We start from the raw sequence: 20,835 nt of genomic DNA, 5'->3' as shown, positions 1-20,835 counted from the left end.
GCGAACATCTGGGATCGGAGGGCTCGAGCGGTCACGCGCGTGAAGAGCACCGTCGCGTCGCTTCTCTCGCGAAGTTCTGCATTCCAGTTAGCTCCACGCGCCAGTGAGCATTCACCCACCCCTCTCCCCCCGCTCCCTCATAACGCGTGAAATTTAAAACGTCGGGAACGTATATTTCTTTCTGGCCTATTTTACGGCGGGCGTCTCAACAATCCTCGTAATGGCCCAACGCGTCCCAGAGGTGTGGGTGAGGGTGTGTGTGTGTGTGAGATTTCGAAACCCGTCGAGATGATCCACCCCCCCCCCCCCCGGGATACCCAAGGGGTCACGTGGCACACACACACAATCACGAACGGTTCGAAGTTTTGGAACGCTAGTACGTACGCCTGTATTCCCTACAGCTCTCAAAACAACGCCACACTGTCTTACAGGTCGAGTTCTTCTCGTCTGACCTGACTCCTACTCCACTCCTATGTCACCTAATTCAACTAAGATAGAGAATTTCTCAACGGGTTTCACAAACACCTCTCTCAGGAATCAGCACTTGAAAATACTTTGGCGTTAGCAGAAGGAAAAAAAGGGAGGAATCGCCTAAAAGTCCGTAGAAAAATTAGGATCGCGAAGAAAATATTTAGTAGGCATATGGATTAAAAGCAATGGAGTTGAATTAAAAGGTAGAATTCGAGGAAGGAGGAAGGAATCGAGTGAAGCACCTTGGTATTTTTTTTACCTCTGGGAATCGTGAATGGCCCTATTTCACATCATTTTTAACTTTTCCAATCCATAATTAGAATTATCTCTTGCCAAACTCAATACAAAATGCCTCTCGGTTCCTGTTTGTCCATCTGGTTGCTCGTCTAGAAAGACCGGGCCTCGTAAACCGGAAGGGATTGAGACGAGAGAAAGAGAGAGAATAAAGCGCTGGGAAGAGGTTCACTCCCTTAAAACGATGATTTTAATATTTTTTAAATATTAGCTAAAAGGACTAGAATCTTTAGTGGAGCAAGTTTTTGCTCCACTAATTTTGAGGTCAATAACCGCCGCAATCGCTCCACCCAAAGCCAGAATAAATCCCATCGCTTCCATAGTATCGTAAAATTATGTGCACCATTCTGTTCTCATTTCGCATAATTTATAAGATATTGACAGGAAACAACATTAATATAAACCAGCATAATTTTAGGTACCGTTCGCAGCAGACTTTGTGAATGAGAGAAGTGATTTAATGATCGTAATTATATGGATGTGTCGAATTTGCCAACGTCTAACATAGCTGAAAAATTCATCATTGTGCTTAATTGAACTTCAATCTATCGGTTTATCGGTGGTTTGACTAAATTTGGATTTTCTTCTGTGTGAATCAACACAAGATAAACAAACTGAAATTTTCCACGTCTGAGTCGTTCCAAAATTTGCTTCGCAACGATCGGGATATGTACTTGCGACAGAAAAATAAAAGGATGAATAAAGCCATTATATGTAGATGCATAAAAAAAGTACTGTGTACACGTGTGTCCTAAAGTAGTGCATACCACGATTCATTTTTTTTTATTTCGCTTAAGAAAATTTTTTCTGTTGTTTTTCATCTCTGATGACCGCCAATACCCTCGAAACAATCCCGATCGAAAGACTCTACGAGCAGAGTGGCAAGGTGAACGCAATGTGTGCTTGGTAAGTTGACTTTCCGATCGCATCGGCAGAGGTTTCATCAAGACGGACTAATTCGTGGTCGTGTCGTCAAGTCGCGCGCTCGGGGAGAAAGAAATTCGCTTTCGCAGGAATTGAGAAGTTTACAGCGGAGATAACAAGATTCACATCTTTCTGTGTCTTCATGCTACACAGAGCGAGGTAGTTAACCCCTGGGGTCAATCGGCATGATATATCTAGATTTTCCTGAATTTTCCGCGCACTCAAACCGCCCCCCTTCATCCTCAGATGTAGGTTGCGATGCACGATTCGAATATAAATATGCGAAAGTAGGCAAACATCAAACAGCAGTAATCAAGTTTTGATTGTTGATTTTGGATGTCATTCCGTACCAATCGTAAGCCCCCAATGGGACGCGAAAAATTCACACATTAACGGGTTATTTAGGCAGGGTTGTACTCGTATTTCCCTGTTCTGTCTCTTTGACCACGCTGGAAGATTTCGTACCCGAAAGACCACAAAAGCTTGAGTGAGGCAGAGGATTCTCAGAGTCATCCGGATTTGAACCAGATATCTCCGGTCAGTATCCTAACGCTCTGAAGTATAGGACTACCATGTTCTTAAACAAAATTATTTTTCGATATTATGAAATAATATATTTTGAAATTTTCCACAGCTTTTTGGTGTGGGCAAAGTATTTGAATGACAGTACACTGCCAAAAAAACTCGCTGTATGAAAGTATGAATGTTATTATTTCCGAAATATGATTGATTGTGATGAATTAAGAGTCTGTCACTACTGATTATAATGTTCAATGATTATTTTGCCGCTTTTTTGTGCCTGATATTTTTCTCCATTTCCTGACTGGCTTTAGGATGAGGTGCCTATTGTTTATACTGCCTAATTGTGGACGGCAGCAGCATAGCGCTCATGATGGGCTCCAATAAGTTGATTTAGGGACATTTTCGGTTTATTTCCTTTCTTCTTTTCTGAATTTGTTGTTCTTTTGGGAAGGTGGCGATGGAATCCATCCCTCGGCTGAGCACTCAGAAGAAATAATTACCCTTGATGTAGTATTATCATTAATGGGTATACATATTGAGGTAGGTTTTGGATAGAGTCAGAAAACAGGTGCATTTCTCAGCCTCACTTAACGAGGCAAAACCTGACACTCCAGCAATAAAATAAACCATACAATTCGGCATATATTCCACCTCCATTCCGTCTAAGATTTCTATCTTATTTTTACCCCTATCCTGCTTGCCTAACGTTCCCCCTATATTTTCTAGTCTTAAATATTTCACCTACAAACAAAACACTCAGCATCTATCTTTCCTGTCTCCTTTGCATTTCTCCCAACAATCGCTTCTCCTCCCCCATAAAATAATTAGGACTTGCTCGTCTTAAGTTCCTTTGCGTCCATTTAACCTTTCCATCGTGTGGCAGTGAAAATAAGTCGGAAAATAACGCAAAAGAATATGATGTTTTTGAGTCAATTATCTTTGGGTTATTTTTGAACATATTTTCAAGAGAAGCATAATTACATCAAGGAAGTTGAATTGGCCTGTAAGAACGTACTTGTATATCGTCAAATTCTCATATGTATCCAGAGAATGTGCTTTATCTAGAGTAAAAATTTCACTGCAATAATTTGGTATCTAATTATATGTTGTGAGAATCCCTCGAATTAGCATGACAAAGTAATCCAAATATCGTTCAACCGCTCCACTTCAACAATATTAACGACGCTTATTGATTCAAATGTTGGTTTTTTTATAGGTGAGGTTAGAGCTCAAAATGGAAATGAAAAATAGTAACTTTGTGATTCCACTGAAAATTTATTACGAGACGACCCGGGTTTCAACGTTCAACGTCATCTTTAGGTATGACGTTGAACGTCGAAACCCGGGTCGTCTCATAATAAATTTTCAGTGGAATCACAAAGTTACTATTTTTCATTTCCAATATGAATCGATTCCATACGCTGGAAATCAATCAATTATAGGTAGAGCTCCACTATTACTAAGCTCAACTGCGAGTAAAACTCACACGATTCAATCGGGGCCAGTTCCTTCCCTGTGCCACTATGTGGTTTCCCAGAAAAAAACAGGCACCCGAAAAATCGAACAGCTTATGTGACGCTGAGGGTGCCCAGAGGCATCAACAGAAATTTAACCTGGGTCCTTAGGTGAGTGGTCCATCGCTCTACCCACAATACTACCACGCTAACGCTTAGACAAGTCCGGAAAATGTTCAAATCAAATTGACCTTTGCATTTCATACTCAAGGGTCAATTCATTTTCTCCAAACGCCCTAAAAATTGTCAATGGCGCAGTTTGAGTCATAGACTCCTTCCCCTCACCCCCGCCTGTGTGTCACCCCTTACATATATATATTTAAAAGAGAGCCGTGTAGCCTGGTATTAGCCGCATTATACATCGGATTTAGTGAGCGTAGCGAAGGCGCGATTGCTCAAAACACGAAGCCGAGGAGGAATTAGGCCATCGGGAACTACTCGAAGACCACGGCGTTTTTAAATGGTTAACCACATCACATCAGCTGAGCGCGTTTCTTCATTTGAATCTGTCACGCTTATATTGGTTTGTGCCTTTCTAATCACTCCCTTTTTCATCTCTCCTAAGATACACGCTCAATGTTATGGATGATGTTCATGTATATTTACACACACAGGGAGAGACAAACACTCACGCGCAGGTATACAATATACAAGTGTATGTATGTGGGTGTATATATATATATATATATATATATATATATATATATATATATATATATATATATTCATTTATTTTTAAGCCAATGTATAGATATAACTGGTACAATATTCCGATAAACAATTGCGGTTTATTTTTTAATGATTTTTTCCATATTTAGTGGCAACTTATAATATGAAAATTACTTTAAGAACTATGATATACATATAAGAAACATTACTCAGACCATAATGACTACATACGGTTACTTTCCCGTCTCTCGGGGTAAAATTACCGGTATATTTAGAATTAATTAGCAAATACCATAAAAGGTCGAAACACAACAAAGATTACAGTGATAATTAAGGCAGACAACAGCCGCCATATCTTTTAAATCTAGCGGATACCGATACGTTGCTAAGTTTGAAATACACCGTTGACCGATATGCCTGAGTTTTTTAAAACATCTTCCACCCTCATCAACGGGTTATATGCTAGCAAGGAGCCACCCATTGGGCTCGATCTCCATCGACGCTTAGCATTTTGTTTCATGCCGACAATAAAACAGAAGACCGAGACGGAATACCGAGTGGAAAATGAGGATGATCAGAGACTGGAACTGGGTGAAACAAAAACTTGATAACGCAACCCTCGGGTGTCAATTGGCCAACCAACGAACTAAGTGTGACGCTCGCAGTGAAAGTTGGTTTGCCCGCTCGCTTCGAGACGCGCCGCATACAGAAGTGACCCACACCTACAAAAGAGGCGCATAATGTCTAGACGCACAGAGCGAGAGAGAGAGATTGGGTCAGTTAGTACACATCCAACTACAGCAGTGACCGTTACTTATTTACACATTCGAGAATCCGGCGGAGGGGGACAATGGAAGTGGCGATAATGACAGCAGTAAACCCTCTGCGTGGAGACTGCAAAGCTGACCAGTTTTGGAAAAAAGCATGGCACAGACGAGTAGAGAGCAAATGACACAATGCGAAACCGAACGTTTTTGCCAGGGAATTGAACGTTAGAATATTTTTCATGTTTGTGTTCTCGTTTTTGAACAGGCAACCCAGGATTGAAAACATGCAATCCTGTGCAGATCAGGATTGAAACAAAGAAACACGTTAGGTAAAGAGCTTGTACAAAGAGGTGATGAGAGGCACCTTGGGGTATGGTATAAACAAAAGACAAATGAAAACTATAATTTAGAGTGTAGTCCTGTATGGCTCAGAACTTGGTAGTTTAAGTTAGAGGATAAGATTAGCGGATGTGTGAGATGCTAACAAGTAATAGGATGCTGAAGACACACGAGTTGAAAATGCTGAGAAAGCGAGGTAGAGTTAGGGAAAAAACAGGCACTTTGGGATGGAATTAAGAAAGTTAGGAAGTATGTGGATCTAAGTTATCATTTATTACAATATACAGAATAGGATTAAATGGTATTTGGTGTCATGTGAGTAAGGGTTTTGGTACAGTAGTGTGCAGTTCCAGTGTCCATCAAAAACCAATCATAACTCAGCACACTACTGCAAATAAAGCACAGGAAAAATCTTTAAGGTTTTTGGTGAAAAGAGGATAATAGGTTGTATATAAATTATGCTCATGAAAAACTTGACTGAGACTAATAAGATTTTCATCCCATTCCCTCCCTATTAACAATTATTCTTTCATACTCCACCGTTCTGAAATTAAAAACAAATTTGTCTCAGCCAGAAAATGTGAAGATATTTCAAAGACATACTACATGTATACCTATAGTTGCCATAATTTGGCCGGCTGAAATCTGCACATGTTTGAAGACAAATGACTTATGGTGCTGATTATCCATATTGTCCCCAACTAATACATAAAAAGTTCTATAACCAACCAAAAGATTTTCCATTTTTAAACAATTTTTGTTGCCAATAATAACCACATAATAAAGTTAGAAATATTTAATTACTTTATGTGATAATAGGAATGCTAATTAAAGAAAAATAATTATGCAGTATGTAATTTGTTTGACTACTGGCGCTATCTTCACAATAGTAAGCAATGGAGTAACATTACCAGAAGTAGGTACAATGATTTTACATTCATATAATTAATTAAATCATATCAATTTCATTAATTTTCAAAATTGCTTCAATCAATCCAGGCATCTTACTAATTTTAAAGGTAGGTTTTGAATGGTCCCTAACCAACCACTATTGTTGCCAAGTATCATGGGAACTTGCCCTTTTCTTTTACAACTCAATTACTTAGTACAATCATGCTGACTGAAGAGCCCACTCTTTTCCTTCCTCTAGCCCAATTTCCCCATATTCTCCCTTCTATCGTGGCCTTCATGTTCCACAAGAACTCTCTATTTCTTCCACCTGCTTATTATAGCTTTTTCAAATAACCCCCAGAGGTAATGTCTCTCTGCCCACCCCATTTAGAACCTGTATTTGTCTTACTCTCTGTCTAACTTATTTTAGTCATTCTCCACCACACCCATTGTCTCAAAAGCCTCCAATCTCCAAGCTCACCCTCTTGCCTCAAAGACTGAGGCTTGTATCCATAAAAAACTACAATTCATGTTAAATAATTTCCTAATATTTTCTTCACAATCTTTGCATAGTGTACATATTTGGCATCAATTCTATTCTTCTTCGAATGCCTCTTATGCTAATGCAATTATTATTCTAATGAACCCACAATTATGCGCATTTATCTCTAATATCATCTCCCAATACATGAACTCCTCCATTTACTCTAGAAAAATTAACATTTTTTTTATATTCTTAGTAATTACTTTTGGTTTAAGTTAAAATAAACACCTTCCACAACACGGCAAGAGGTGATAACTTCAATAGAAATCATAAAATAGAAACATGTTATTGATTTTAGCGTTTGAATTATTGAAGGTGACTGAAAAAGAGAAAACATAATCAGGGAACATAATAAACATTAGCTTCACAACTTAAGGAAAAAACCCCTCACAATACCTGGTACACTTAGCAAAGTGGTGCCTGCAATCATAAAATTTCCAAATGCCGCGCAAAACTCTATTGAATTGAGGTTTTTAAGTGTTATGACATTATGATTGGATGAAACGTTTAGCACACATTTAAAAGCTTGATTATCATCCCAAGAGTCAATGCATCATCATCGTATCGTGGCAATTCTTAAGGTATTCGAATGACACACAAAATAAATAGAATTTTCTGTTGTCACATTTAAGCTTTTATTTATTGGACTTCGTGGCAAACAGCAATACATAGCAACTGAGAATATTAAACAATTTGTACAACACACACACACACACATTCATACAAAACTATATCACATTGCTGGGTTATTTATATAATCTTTGAGCACAATTAAATGCATGTTTAGATGAAGTCAAGAAATTAAATAGTTTGCACCTAATGTTGTGCAAGGAATACACATCACAGTTTTTGAAAAACATTTTCAATTTAACAAAAAACTGATGATCCTATTACATTATGACCAGAAACAATTACACTAAGTGCAGTTTATAAAAAAATGCCATCAAGAGAAAGGTGCAGGAATGCAATGAATAAATTACAGCAATAAAATAGGTACTGATATGTTTTTTTTTAATGTTTGCAAACAGTGCACTAATGGTCAACTTTTCATATAAGCCATTAACTGATGAAACTTCGCCAAATGAAATCGCCACACTTTAACAATGACCAGCATGGCTTTGTTTTATCTCATACAACTCAAATACATAAATGAGATGATCTTTTTTCTTCATAAAGAAATAGTCAAAATAATAAACTCTTTAACAGTATTCATTTACAAAATGACTGGAAACAAAATATTTTTCGAAGAAGTGAGTAAATAAAAAAATAATATTCACTTCAGGGTCTTCGGGGACCAAAAAAATTTTAACACACTTTTATTTCAGGCCAGGGGAGAAAATTTATAGAAAAATTTTATTTTTTTTACATTAGATATGACCGCATCACTTAAAATCACTGAGACACGAGCTGCCAACAGTCATAGAATGTCATGTCGGCACTTTGGGAAGCTTTTACCTTTAATGTCATTACAAACCCATCAAAGAGAAATTTGTAATAAATGCATATATATTAACAAAAAGCAAAAGACATATCCCAAAAAATGTGCACAGTTAAAGAAAAACTCAAGTATTTGTGATGGCTACTTGTACCACAACAAAGGCAGTCGAGATGCAATGAACAAAGATGGTTTGCATTCATTTAAAGAGAATGCAAGTCACTCATTCCCCCAGACAATACATATTAACTTTAAAAAAAAAACATTGGTTTGCCATTTAATTAGATTTTCCTCAAGTGTGAGATTCAAGAAAAGAAATTCCTTTGGGTATGAAGTCAACCAGTATAAAAACCTCCATCAAATTATCAATTTAACTTAAATATCAGGCCGGTTATTACATTGAGATAACTGGCAGTTTCCTACATTTGGTGAATGTAAATATACTAAGTAAAATTCAGGAACGCTCATCCCAAATGTTACTGCATGTTGAAATAGAATGATGCTATTAAAAATATTATGGACACATGGTAGAAATACTTCAAACCTACTTGGTCTCACATGGAACAACATAGGGCTTCGTCATATTTTCAGGAATGTTACATAAGCGTTTAGACCAGAATTGATTAAACATACGCATAAACTGGACTACATGCAGTTTATCCGTGCTGTTGTACAAAATTTAGACAAATTTTACCAACATTCTTACCCAAAAGCATCAAGACTTTTTATGCACACGGATGCCAGTTGCCATTTATAATTGAGGTCAGTGGAGTACAGAAAATTCTCAATTGTTCTGTATTCCCACTCGTGATAGCCTTGTTTCAATGACTTCCAGCTGGATTCCTTTGATTCATTGCATTATTAGTCCATCAGAAACACATATGCACTTAGTCCTCCTTTATTTCTTTAAAAATGTCTAATGCCCTGATCAATTTACTTCTTCATTATAGTTGAAGAACACTTGTGAGGATGTTAGCTACCTTCTTTGCATATTCTCCTTGGACTATCTGCCTATGGTTTCCATTCAGAGCATGTATTCCCACTTTTTGTTCACACATCTGAAAAAAAATTATAAAATTTGAGTGAAGATGAAAAACATGGATGGTGCTCACAAGTGGGTCTATTCTAGCAGTTTAATCAATGGAAAAACATTTAAAAAGGACGTTTGATTTGGTTTGACATACTTAAATAGTTGAATTCGGTTGCACAACACTAACGACAATTTGATGTATTCCTTTTTCCAATACAGTTAAACATTCACATATCAGATAAAAGGGTACAAAAAACCTGCTACCCTAAATTAAGCAACGTGTAGTAATAGGTATTGCCCACTTTTGATGATAATGCACAATATTTAAATGCAATATTTTTTGTTCTACCATTTTGGCATTGCCTTCAGATGCTAAGGAACTCTTTGTCAGTTGAATAGCATGCATGTAGATGGAAGGAAATATAGAAATTTTAAGACAAAGGGTAGGCAATGCGGGACTGCATTTTTGATGAATGGATCTGTTCCGCTATATTTTTCTACTGATAGAATCCTACATGCTTGACAAACCAGGTTGACTGAATGGGTGGGTCACAAAAAAAAAATTAACTATATCATTTGCATTTTCTTATCAATTACAATTACTGCCAGCACTTATTGTAACACAACAGATATATCAAAATGCCAAAAGTCAAAAATGGAAATCTAAAGCAAAATCTCAGCAACGAAGCGTGGTATTAAAGGCAAATTTACCTTGAAATGAAGAAGGTATTCAATGAATGTAAAGTCATTGTTAAAGATAAACCACAAAGTATGATGGCTTTCAATTAAAAAAAAGGCTGCATTCTTAACCAAATCCGTCACCAAAGAGAAAAATCTTCCCTTTCAAAGTCTCCTCTTACAAATGACAATATATTATCACCATTGTATAAAATATAAATTGCTGTGATTTCGCTAAGATTTATTGGATCAATCAACAACATTGAGATGATAGAGGAATGTTGAAATTTCACTTACTGGAGTAAGACCATAATCATCCCCAAGAGTCACGTAATTATGCTCCGCCCGCAGAAGTTGTACTGGACCCCTAACTCTTCCACTCGGAGAATAAGCATCAGCAGCCAAGAGCTTCCTATAAAATGACTCGGCTGCATTCGAGAGATCAGACTCAAACTCTTCAGGAACACATCCTCTTAGGAATGAAGTCGCCTTTTTGAGGCGTGACTCCCAACTAGGAGCACTTTGAAGCTCGGCTTTGGTCTACAAATATACAAAAAAATCCATCAGAAACCACCAAATTATTTCAAATATATGTATGTACAGTTAACTAGAGTACTTGAGCAACATCAAAAGGTACAGCAGTACTTATTTTACATTTGAATACATTAAAGCATCATAAAATTTTACCTTTTGATAATCTAAATCCCTGAATTGTTGAACGAAATAAGTTAATGCATCAGCTTCCTCCTCCACAGTTATGGCTTTGGCTGCCAAGTCATCGATTTTCGATCTTGATGAGTTAGCAGCTCGTCTCGCTTTTATGTGCCTGGCCCGATGGCTACCAGTGTGCCTTGCTACATACGAGGGCGATCCATCAATTAATGCCAGTCCAGCTACTTCTTCCTTGGCACTTTCCAGCTGTAATGCCATCTCAAAAGCCACGCAAGCACCAAAAGAATATCCGCACAGCCTATATGGACCCTTGGGAGAAACCTTCTTCATGTGCTGATAGGGAAAAACATGAAATTATAATTTTAGTCTTCATTTAGATAAGCTATTCAAACAGTCATTAGTCAGAATTGTATTTTATGAATACATAATAATACTTGAAATTCCACTATTTGACTGGCATTCAACCAGTCTAATGAATAAGCATAACATTGTTTCAGATTACCTATCAAATTTGAGGATAAACCTCATTCCTGTAATCTGAAGTACTTGCAATCCTTTCTGCAGGATCAGTAATTTTCAACACATGTGCACAATGATAATAATGAAGAAGCATAGTACAGTTTTACATCATTTTTATGGTCATACTTTTCAGTTCTGAGCTCAGTCTCATCAAGAGACTAAAAATATGACAAATCTAGTTTTTCACAGAATCAAGACGAAAGAATTTTTCAATGTTCAAAAACATGCGTACACAAAATATTTTCTCTTAAACGATCAAAGTACATTTCTGAACTAAATGAAAAACTCTAATGGGGAGTCATACTTCAGAAATAAGTTAAAACATATTAGTATAGCAGAACTTTTCAGCGTAACAACTACAGCAATCAGCATGGTTACCTTAATGTAAAATGCCGCTAGATCCTTAATTGTTGAGAGTGGTGCATCTGCAGTACACTGCAATCCCCAGACAGGGCACTGCATCTCCTTGGCTACAGGAATTAAGGCCGTTGCCAGACCTTCAATGGGATGAACAACAAACAAAGGCTTGGCATTTGGGTTTATTTTTCCATTCTCAGATGGAAGTTGAACCAGCACTTCTGTTGGCATGAGAGGTTGCGTCGGATCAAATTGAACTTCATTTTGAAGAGGAGAGCTTTCTCGAGATCGTCTCAAGTGATCAAATTCATTGCCATTCAGTCCACCACCGTTAACTATTAATGAACACAAAAAAATCATATTTATTAAAAATGCAACACCAACATGATGAAAGTTTGTTTGATGAGGAAAAGAAAGGCTAAGAAATTGCCTTTAAGAGGGTGTATATGATATTATCCATATTTTTAAAAACACACTAAAAGATGCAATATATATAATACAGGTCAAAGTAATTTTTCACAATATATCAGTCACACTACATAACAAAAAACCAACATACCTCAAATAAGGTATAAATTTTAAATTACACCACAGAAAAGTATATATTTAAGAGTAAGAATATTTTCAAAGTTGAATAAGCACTTATAAGTTTTAAATAAATTTAGCTAGGATTCTTGCGCAGATAAATACAATACTATACAATGCATTCGTGAGATAGCTCAAATTGCTTCAGCTTACCAGCAATATCCTTGGACACTGATGCTGACACAGCAGCAGCAGCCTTTCCTGAGAGACTAATGGACAGTTTCTTTGCTGGCGCTGATGCAGGTGCAGCTACACCACTCTCCAGAGCACGAAGCTGCCCAAAAGTCATTGCTCTGATCTCCTGTGCACTCAGTACATGGTCATAGGTACGCTCCAATGTCTGCTTAATTTCAGCTCCCATTATTGAGTCCATCCCGAGGTCTGCCAGTGTTGCTGTTGCTGACACGGTTGATGCATCTTTGATACCTGTAGAAAAATAGATTATGTTAGAAAGTAAAATTACAATCATCAATAGGCTGCCGCAAATTTTCCTTGAACACACCAAAGAAAATTCGTATCATGAAAATTTTCATTAAGTCACTTGCAAAAAATGCAATATAACAAAAATTAAAAATTTTACATTTGTTTTACACTGAAATGCCTTTTTGATATTCAGAATTTGGCTTATTAATGGCATATTAAAAATATACTATAACATAGCTGATGCACAAGCACTGGAATGCAGTTAAACTAACTCTAAGTGGATATAACTCAGAAAAAGATCTGAGTTTTGGTATATCAAAGGGAAAAAACTTTTGCCTATGGCATATACGAGGGTCATCCGGAAAGTAGTACCCGTTCGTGAAATAAAGACACAAAAGTAAATATTAACAAACATAAAAAATTTTATTTGAAAGAGGATACTTTAAACTACTTCTCAACATAATCTCCAAGCAAATTAAGGCATTTGTCATAACGTGTGACAAGTTTCTGTATTCCTGCTGCATAGTCCTTCGTCGCCAGCTCATTGAGATACGCGAGGGACCCATCTTGCACAAATTTTTGCATAATGCAGATGGTGTTTAACAATTTCATGAACAATTGTTCGAGAAACATTGGGAAAATGCTCACAGATGTCATCAATTGTGACGCGCCGATCGTTCCTCACGAATTCGTCAACTGAGCTCACCAGTTGGTCTGTAATGACAGACGGTCTCTCCGAACGCTCATCGTCGTGTGTGTTCCCCCTCCCCATGTTGAAGTTGCGACACCACCGCCGAACAGACGACTCGTCCATTACATTGTCTCCATACACCTCCTTTAATTGGCGATGAATATCACATGGGCGAACGTTTCTTGCATTGAGGAATTTAATCACTGCCCTCACTTCACAACTGGCGGCGTTCTCAATTTTTTTAAACATTGTAAACAATCACAGAAACAACACAGGCAATGCTAGCGTCACGCAACTTGGCTCAGAGAAGGCAGACAAGCCACTGAAGCTATCTGACCTCGTCCAGCGGCTACTCGCGTCGTCAGCACTTCATGCGGCACGAACGGGTACTACTTTCCGGATGACCCTCGTATGTAGTCCGCATGGCATAAGAGTTGAATGCAACCTTTAAGCCTTTGCTTCACTATACCCCAAGAGCAACAAAGCAAGGTGTTGATCAAATGCTAGCATGTTTTACTCTCTTACCAAGAATGTTAGCAACAGCATCTACTAAGCTGACTTTTCCATCAGCTTGGCTCCCTCCTCCTTTTTCAGCCACGACAAGAGATGCCAACACAGGATCAGGTCTTTGAAGGAATGTGTCAAAGGCAGCCAAACAAGAAGTCATTCTTTGCGGCAATGTTCCTCCCACCACTATTTCATTAGCACCAACAGCAGCACTGTTGGGCATGATACAAAGGATCAGTACAAATTAATCTCCTATCAAGCAAAGATTATAGAACTGCAAGCTATTTGTTGAAATGAAAATGGAATTTTATACGTCCCTGCTGAGTGAACATACGTGTCTGCATTCAAAGCATATGTTAGAGAGCTAAAAAGAATTCCACGATTATTTTAGTATCTGATAAACTTGAAAGGCATCTTTTGAGAGAAAAAATCCTCAAAAACTAATAAATGTTACAAAAGATTATTGCCCTTGTGGTTCAAGTTTGAAGAAAGAACAATATCTTATCCCTAACTCTCATGAATTAGAAATCGGCTACTGCAATGGAGCCCATGATATAAATGAAAATTATATCAAACCTCAGATAACATAGAACTATAAATTATTTATCACCTCAGAAAATTCTCTCTGAACACAAGTTTTACTATTACAAATGAAAGGGTGACAGATTTTGCAATAAGGAAGCATTTATGAAGCAGGAAATAATACTACAGGCTGTATGATGGAATTACTTCACATAGCGAGAAATATGCAATTCTCCAAATGAAACAATTATGGCACCAAAAACTAATCATTATGGATTCTGATCCCAGGATGTAAAAAATATCTCCTCACCTTCCAGCCATGGCCTCTGCCACCATCCCAACATCGCCTACAGCTCCCCACTGGATGGCCAACCCTGGAAGACCCTGTGCTTGCCTTGCTTCCATAAGCCTCTCGCAAGCAGAGTTGGCCAAACCATAGTTAGCCTGACCAGCATTGCCACGACCACAGCTCACTGATGAGAATGCAATGAAGTGGTCCAACTGGGGACAATGGCATCGGGATGCTTGATCCAAATAATGCAAGCCTCTAGCTTTCGGGGCCCATACTGCCGAGAAGTCAGCTGCACTCTGGTTCTCCATGAAAGCATCTTTCAGGACCTACAAGAGGAGGATTCAGGACTTAGGAAATGGCACTCCTGGGAGACTTGGGAAGAAATAGTTATCCCTTCTGTCTTTGGTAGTCAAGAGCCAAAAACTTGAATGTTGTAACAAAGCAGTTTTGCATGAAATCTAATGATATCATGATTACAGTTTTTTTTCACAGTCTAATGGGAAAATAGATTTGGAAATTTTGGTCCAGTAAATGTCCAGCATTGTAGTTTTAATTAAAAATAGAAGATAATTACCCAGAAAAATGTTGCATTCACATACTAAAAATTTCTGTAACTTCAAATGTTGAGAAATGAAGTGACCATGCACACAGACAATTTCAATAATGAGGTAATAGTGTACACAGTAAGTGTTAACAACAAAAATAAATCTGAAAACCTGATATTTTTCAAAATGAAAACATTAGGAAGGAATAATACCAATAGCCAGGCTTTAGAATCAACATTTGGAACAGATAATATTGCTAGACTGTCTTGAGAGCGAATAAAAAAACTGGCAATTGTAGCCACCACTACACTAAAATTAATTTACTTTTTGTTGAATAGAAAACTCAATTTTTTATATATTATGTAACAATTAAAAATGCAAACGAATTTTGCTTTGGATGCATATCTGTTCGACAGATAAATGGAATATATGGAATGGGTGATATCAAGAATGAAGTATGCATGATACATTGTGAAATTCTATACTTGATAAAAAAAGCCACCTTACAACATTAATAATATAATCAGAATGAGGAACTCACGGCTGCCAAATGGAATATTCCTCCAACAGGTCCTTCCTTTGCAGAAAACTTAAGTAAACGTTCAGCAGACTGCAGGCTTGACACATCCTCTGTTGAGACACGAACATTGATGCCTGCTTGACGCCAGCGTCTGAGACATAAAGACTGGTAGCCAGTTCGAACTCCACTTCGTGAAGTCAAAACAAGATGTGCTGCACCCCTTGTAATTAGCCAATCAGCAAGCTCCAAACCAAATCCACCTAGACCACCTAAGGGAGGGTGATAACCCAGTTACATTAGATGATGCGTAATTTTAAAGCTTTCGATCTATATATACAGGCCTGTAGATACATCAGACTCTGGCTAAGAATGTGAAGCATACTCAATATTTTCCAGACACTCAATTATTAGAAAAAGCTTATTAAGTGATGCAAATCAACAATGTCCACATGAAATGAAAAAAAGAATAACTGTCGATGAACTTACCTACTAATATGTACACCTTCTCATTATTCATGTACGTCCTTGGGATTGCTTGCACAAGTTTATGAGAAGCCTTTACTAGTCCCTTTTCAGGTTCTTCATTGCGAATTTTCAGCACAACTTTTCCAATGTGTTTCCCAGATCCAATGAACCTGAGGCAAAAACACAAAGCCATTAAAAGTGGCTAAATACGCATGAAGTTAGGCAATCAAATATTGTGTTTGAGAGTCAATAATGAGATTAAAAGCATACTATGCACATGTATACATACATGTAGCAATGCATATAACCAATATATGCATGGAGCACTTATAAGAGGTACTAACATGAATAATATACATATGATGAATCATTATGAATAAACTCGCAATTACCTGAAAGCTTGTTCCACTTGAGCTTCTGAATACACAGAACATGGGAGGGGCTTCACAGCTCCAGATTTTATTCCTTCTGACACTAGCTTCACAACTTGTTTCTTTTCTTCTCCTCCAGCATCACCAAAAAGTGCATCAAGAAGAATGCCATGGAAGGTGGTATTTTTCAAAAATATAGACATACCTAGATGAAAATGATAAAGTCTGTTAAAGCATGTCACTATAATGAAATTTCATCTTGTGCTCGAACAAACATTTAAAAAATTATGAAATTTCTAATTATTTCAAAATTCTTGATTACATATTCGCCAATGATGCCTGGATGCATTTTATTTATCTGCGTACAATCAGGTAATACACACTTTCTTTCATATAAATACGAAATATATTTTTGAGGCAAAGGTTTTCAGCATGTTTTAAAAAAATTAGAAAGAAGATGCTACAAAACAGAGTTGATAAAATCCAATTTAAATTTAAATGTATCAACTGATCAGGAATGAAGTAAACCCTCCACCTAATGATTCATGATGAACAATATCTATCAACTTTGACTATTAGGTAGGTCTATGGTCCTTGAACATCTTGAAACTAGCTGAAGGCCTTGTAAAATTAATGAATTCCACCCACATTCCAAGCAGTGGCTGCATGGAAAATGTCAATTACCATGCACCCACAATTAGCATTTAGCAATTACTACATTTAATCCCTAGTGATTGTTGCAAACAAGGATGATTATCAATATTTACCATTGTTGATCAGTCATGAATAAGTGAAAAGTTATTTTATGCTTGGAGTGTAAACAATTCAAGCCAATTTCAGCATAATTAACAGGAAATTAATAGTTCGATTTTGTTTCAATGATTTTTCAAAGAGTGTTAAAAGGGCTAAAGGCAGATAGCTCACCTAAAGGATTGTTGTTGGACAAATCATATTTCCCTATCTCCAGAAATCTTCCCCCTTGCGCCAGACACCGAACAGAGGCCTGAAGCTTCTCCTCAGCCAGCGAGTTGAGCACCAGGTCCACACCACGTCCTTCTGTTTCCTCCAAGATCATCTGTTCGAAGCTTGTGTCCCTTGAATTGCCGATGTTGCGAGGATTTAACTGAAATGATCAGATATACACATCATGAATAAGCAAAATGTTTTTCAAGCAATTAGAGGAGGACCATTTACAATGAAAAGATTGAACAATTCAATACCCTACTACTCTTATGTGACATTGATACAGACTAGCCATTTCAAGAAGCTGTGCTGATGTTATTTTCTCACTCAAAATTTAAGATTTTAATTCCAGTTACTTAGTTTTTCAAGAAACAAACTTTTTAGTTTACTGTTGAGATTGCTTCATGTTAAAATTTGGGAACTTTTCATTCAAATTTATTTAAATTAAACCTAGTTCAAGCTAAATAAACATGGTAAATCATAAAATATGACACCCACAATTCTCGTGTGTATTTTCTATTTCTATGTTTAATGCTTCCGAATCTGAAAGGGATTTCAGTCTATTTTACTTCTATGGTGCTTGTGAGTGATCAGTGATCCTTATCTTCTGAAAAGCATTATACAGTCACATTACCCAGATAATATTGACTAAAAACTTTTGAAATAACTTGTGCATTAAAGATTCTGTACTGCACTGCTTCATGGAGACTAGCTGAAATCCTTCCCCTTTCCAACAGATATTTGCAATTGCAAAATATTTTCTGGGAGAAACCTTTTACATTTTAATCTAGAGGAAACCAAAATGTTCTGTAAAAGAGTTAGCCTGAAAATTCTCTTGCAATGAAATGGGACCTACTTAGTACAAAATAAAACATTGGATACAAGTATATACAATTGGTCAGAAGTCATAAAGCCTTAATGATAGACTTTCAATTGACAAAGCTAATCATGACAAAGAGTAATATTTTGGTTTAGCATTTTTTCCCATTTGAGCTCAATCACATTTGTCACAGTTGCTTGTTGCACTGCTATGTACAAGTTATTGGTAGAATTTACAATTTGAATGAATGACCAAACTGTGATGAAAAAAAAAGAAAATTGAAAATGATATGTCATGGTTACCATCAAGCTCGTTTTGTGGGCTACCTACCTTGGGAAAGCGGTCAAGAAGGAATTTTCTTTTATCAGCACTGCCAACTGTTGTGAACACATTGCATCCAGAATGAAGTGCGATGGCAATTGCAGCTTGACCAACGCCTCCAGTTCCAGCATGGATAAGTACAGAGTCACCTGGCTTCATTCCTCCCCGCACCACCAGGGCATAATAGCTCTGCAAAATTGATTCAAATTTACCGACCATTAAAAGTGTAATCATTTTAAATTTTTTACAATTTACCATGGAATTAAAACTTCAAAGCTAATGAACGGCTCAACATGAGTGAAATGAAAATAAAAACACATTGAGCAGCACATCTCATAATGAGTAGAAATAAGCACTCTCATAATGCTGTTCTTTTACCATTTACTTTTTAGAATAAAATTCTTCATCAGTTCATAATTTGCAGCAGTTGGACTTGTACGTGCATTATTATGACATTTAAGCTAGTGATTGATATTCACTTGAGTTTTTAGGATCTGGGTAGGAAATGAGATTTTTTTTTAATTTTATGAGACAAAATTAAGGATTAGATTTGAAAAATGAGGACATTATGCACCGAAAGATGAATGCAATCAGTGATATTAAAAACTGCCCAGTCTTAGAAAGGAAGGGAACGAGCACAAAAAATGCAAATACATCAACAAAGTGGAAGGACTATTAATCTAATGGAGATAGCTGAATGGATATAATAGAACATAACATTATTATGCATTTTTCATGATTCATTATTGTTTTCAGGGATTAGGAGTTAAAATAATATAATGCATTCATCAATATCTAAGTTATCATATGTATGTGATAGATGGATGCGTGATGACATTTTTATTTAGGGTCATTTGAAAATAGAATATTTGCAGCAATTTTGGATTAACACAGAATCCAGTAGTGCCTATTCATGACTATGCTCCACATTGTGTAAATTAATCCCCAAATACATGTGCTATATGATACAATGCATAAAAAAACTTAAACACACAATTTGTATGTTTCTGTCCCATGGTAATTTAAAAATATTTATTTAGTACTGGTTGCATTATACTCTGTTGTCTCTACTTTTACAGGACAGTGACCTACAATTCTTTCTCATAAGTAGCTCCATCTACTTACAGTAGAATAAACAACAGGGACTGTAGCTGCTTGATCCAAAGTCCAATTAGATGGAACCTCCCATAGGAAAGCAGGGTCTGCTAAAACAGTTGTAGCCAAACCTCTTGCTGGAACCATTCCCATTACACGCCTCCCAGATGAATCACGTCCAGAAAACTCGAGACCTAATATGCAGTCCTTAAAAATAAGGTCAAGGATAAGTGGAAAGTGCATGTAATATTTTCAAAGTACCTCATAAAATTAAAGAGGAGTGCAAAGAGACACTGATGAGATCACAGAATGTGCACTCACATTAGCAAAGTTACTTCTATTTCTTTTTACAAATAATGCAGAAATATTTGAGTTAAAAAATGCTTCAATTTGATTTTAATGAAGCAATATTAACAGAAGGTACACTTTTTGTATACAGCAGGAGTCATTTAATGTCATATAAACAAAATGTCATGCAATATCATTGAGTGTTTCAAGTGAAAGATCTCTTAAATCAATGAAATACTAATTAACTTATAGGTAGGTACTAAATAATGAGTACATTTTAATGCCTAAGCTGTTTTCACATAAAACTCAAAATTTTAATGGTAACAAAAAAATAATTAAAGAAAAGTCCAATTTTCATAATTATCCGCAAAAACGCACCATTTACAGTAATTATAGTGCATGATATGCTCATACATACATTATACTTATACATGTCATTCTCTCTTATGCCGGGGAATTTTTTGCTTAAAATTAATGCATGCAGAACTACACCTACCTGTCCAGCTAAATCTCCAGGAAGTGCATCAGGAGGTAATTTTCCACTGGCCAACATGATATCACGGAAGTTAAGTGGTGCATAGTAAACACTGCATAACTCACTTTTGGGGTTTAATTCAGGCCTAAAACACAAAATTGACTATGATATTCAAATTCATATTTATTTTCTCACACAACTTCAGCAGCACACACACATTTGCAAAATTTCAAATTATTGACACGGATGTCGTACCCAATAATAAACCACTCCATAATTATTTTTCAACTTTTGTATCAAATAATGACCCTGAATCACAGTGAATG

At 36.7% G+C, this 20,835-nt stretch overlaps 1 protein-coding gene across 4 annotated transcripts in view; it reads right to left on the bottom strand.

The window, feature by feature from the left end:
• Positions 1–7,546: 7,546 nt before the first annotated feature.
• The window catches only part of LOC139688994 (fatty acid synthase-like), an 86,724-nt gene continuing 73,435 nt past the window's right edge, over positions 7,547–20,835 (bottom strand). For all 4 annotated transcript variants that reach the window (XM_071586280.1, XM_071586277.1, XM_071586278.1 and 1 more), the window contains exons 25-38: positions 20,531–20,654; positions 19,777–19,953; positions 18,661–18,840; positions 17,472–17,670; positions 16,569–16,752; positions 16,198–16,346; positions 15,733–15,980; positions 14,665–14,972; positions 13,851–14,044; positions 12,365–12,637; positions 11,648–11,961; positions 10,766–11,083; positions 10,376–10,618; positions 7,547–9,428 (exon numbers count right to left, since the gene is read on the bottom strand). In XM_071586280.1, the coding sequence (XP_071442381.1) occupies positions 9,315–9,428; positions 10,376–10,618; positions 10,766–11,083; positions 11,648–11,961; positions 12,365–12,637; positions 13,851–14,044; positions 14,665–14,972; positions 15,733–15,980; positions 16,198–16,346; positions 16,569–16,752; positions 17,472–17,670; positions 18,661–18,840; positions 19,777–19,953; positions 20,531–20,654 (3,025 nt within the window). In that variant the 3' untranslated portion in view covers positions 7,547–9,314. The remainder of the gene's footprint in view (positions 9,429–10,375; positions 10,619–10,765; positions 11,084–11,647; positions 11,962–12,364; positions 12,638–13,850; positions 14,045–14,664; positions 14,973–15,732; positions 15,981–16,197; positions 16,347–16,568; positions 16,753–17,471; positions 17,671–18,660; positions 18,841–19,776; positions 19,954–20,530; positions 20,655–20,835) is intronic.

This window comes from Hetaerina americana, unplaced genomic scaffold (assembly GCF_022747635.1).
Source record: "Hetaerina americana unplaced genomic scaffold, ioHetAmer1.1.p SCAF_1, whole genome shotgun sequence".
In the NCBI taxonomy this organism is placed as follows: domain Eukaryota; kingdom Metazoa; phylum Arthropoda; class Insecta; order Odonata; family Calopterygidae; genus Hetaerina; species Hetaerina americana.
Note: the sequence above shows the minus strand (reverse complement) of the source record. Positions and strands in the feature narration are given on the sequence as shown.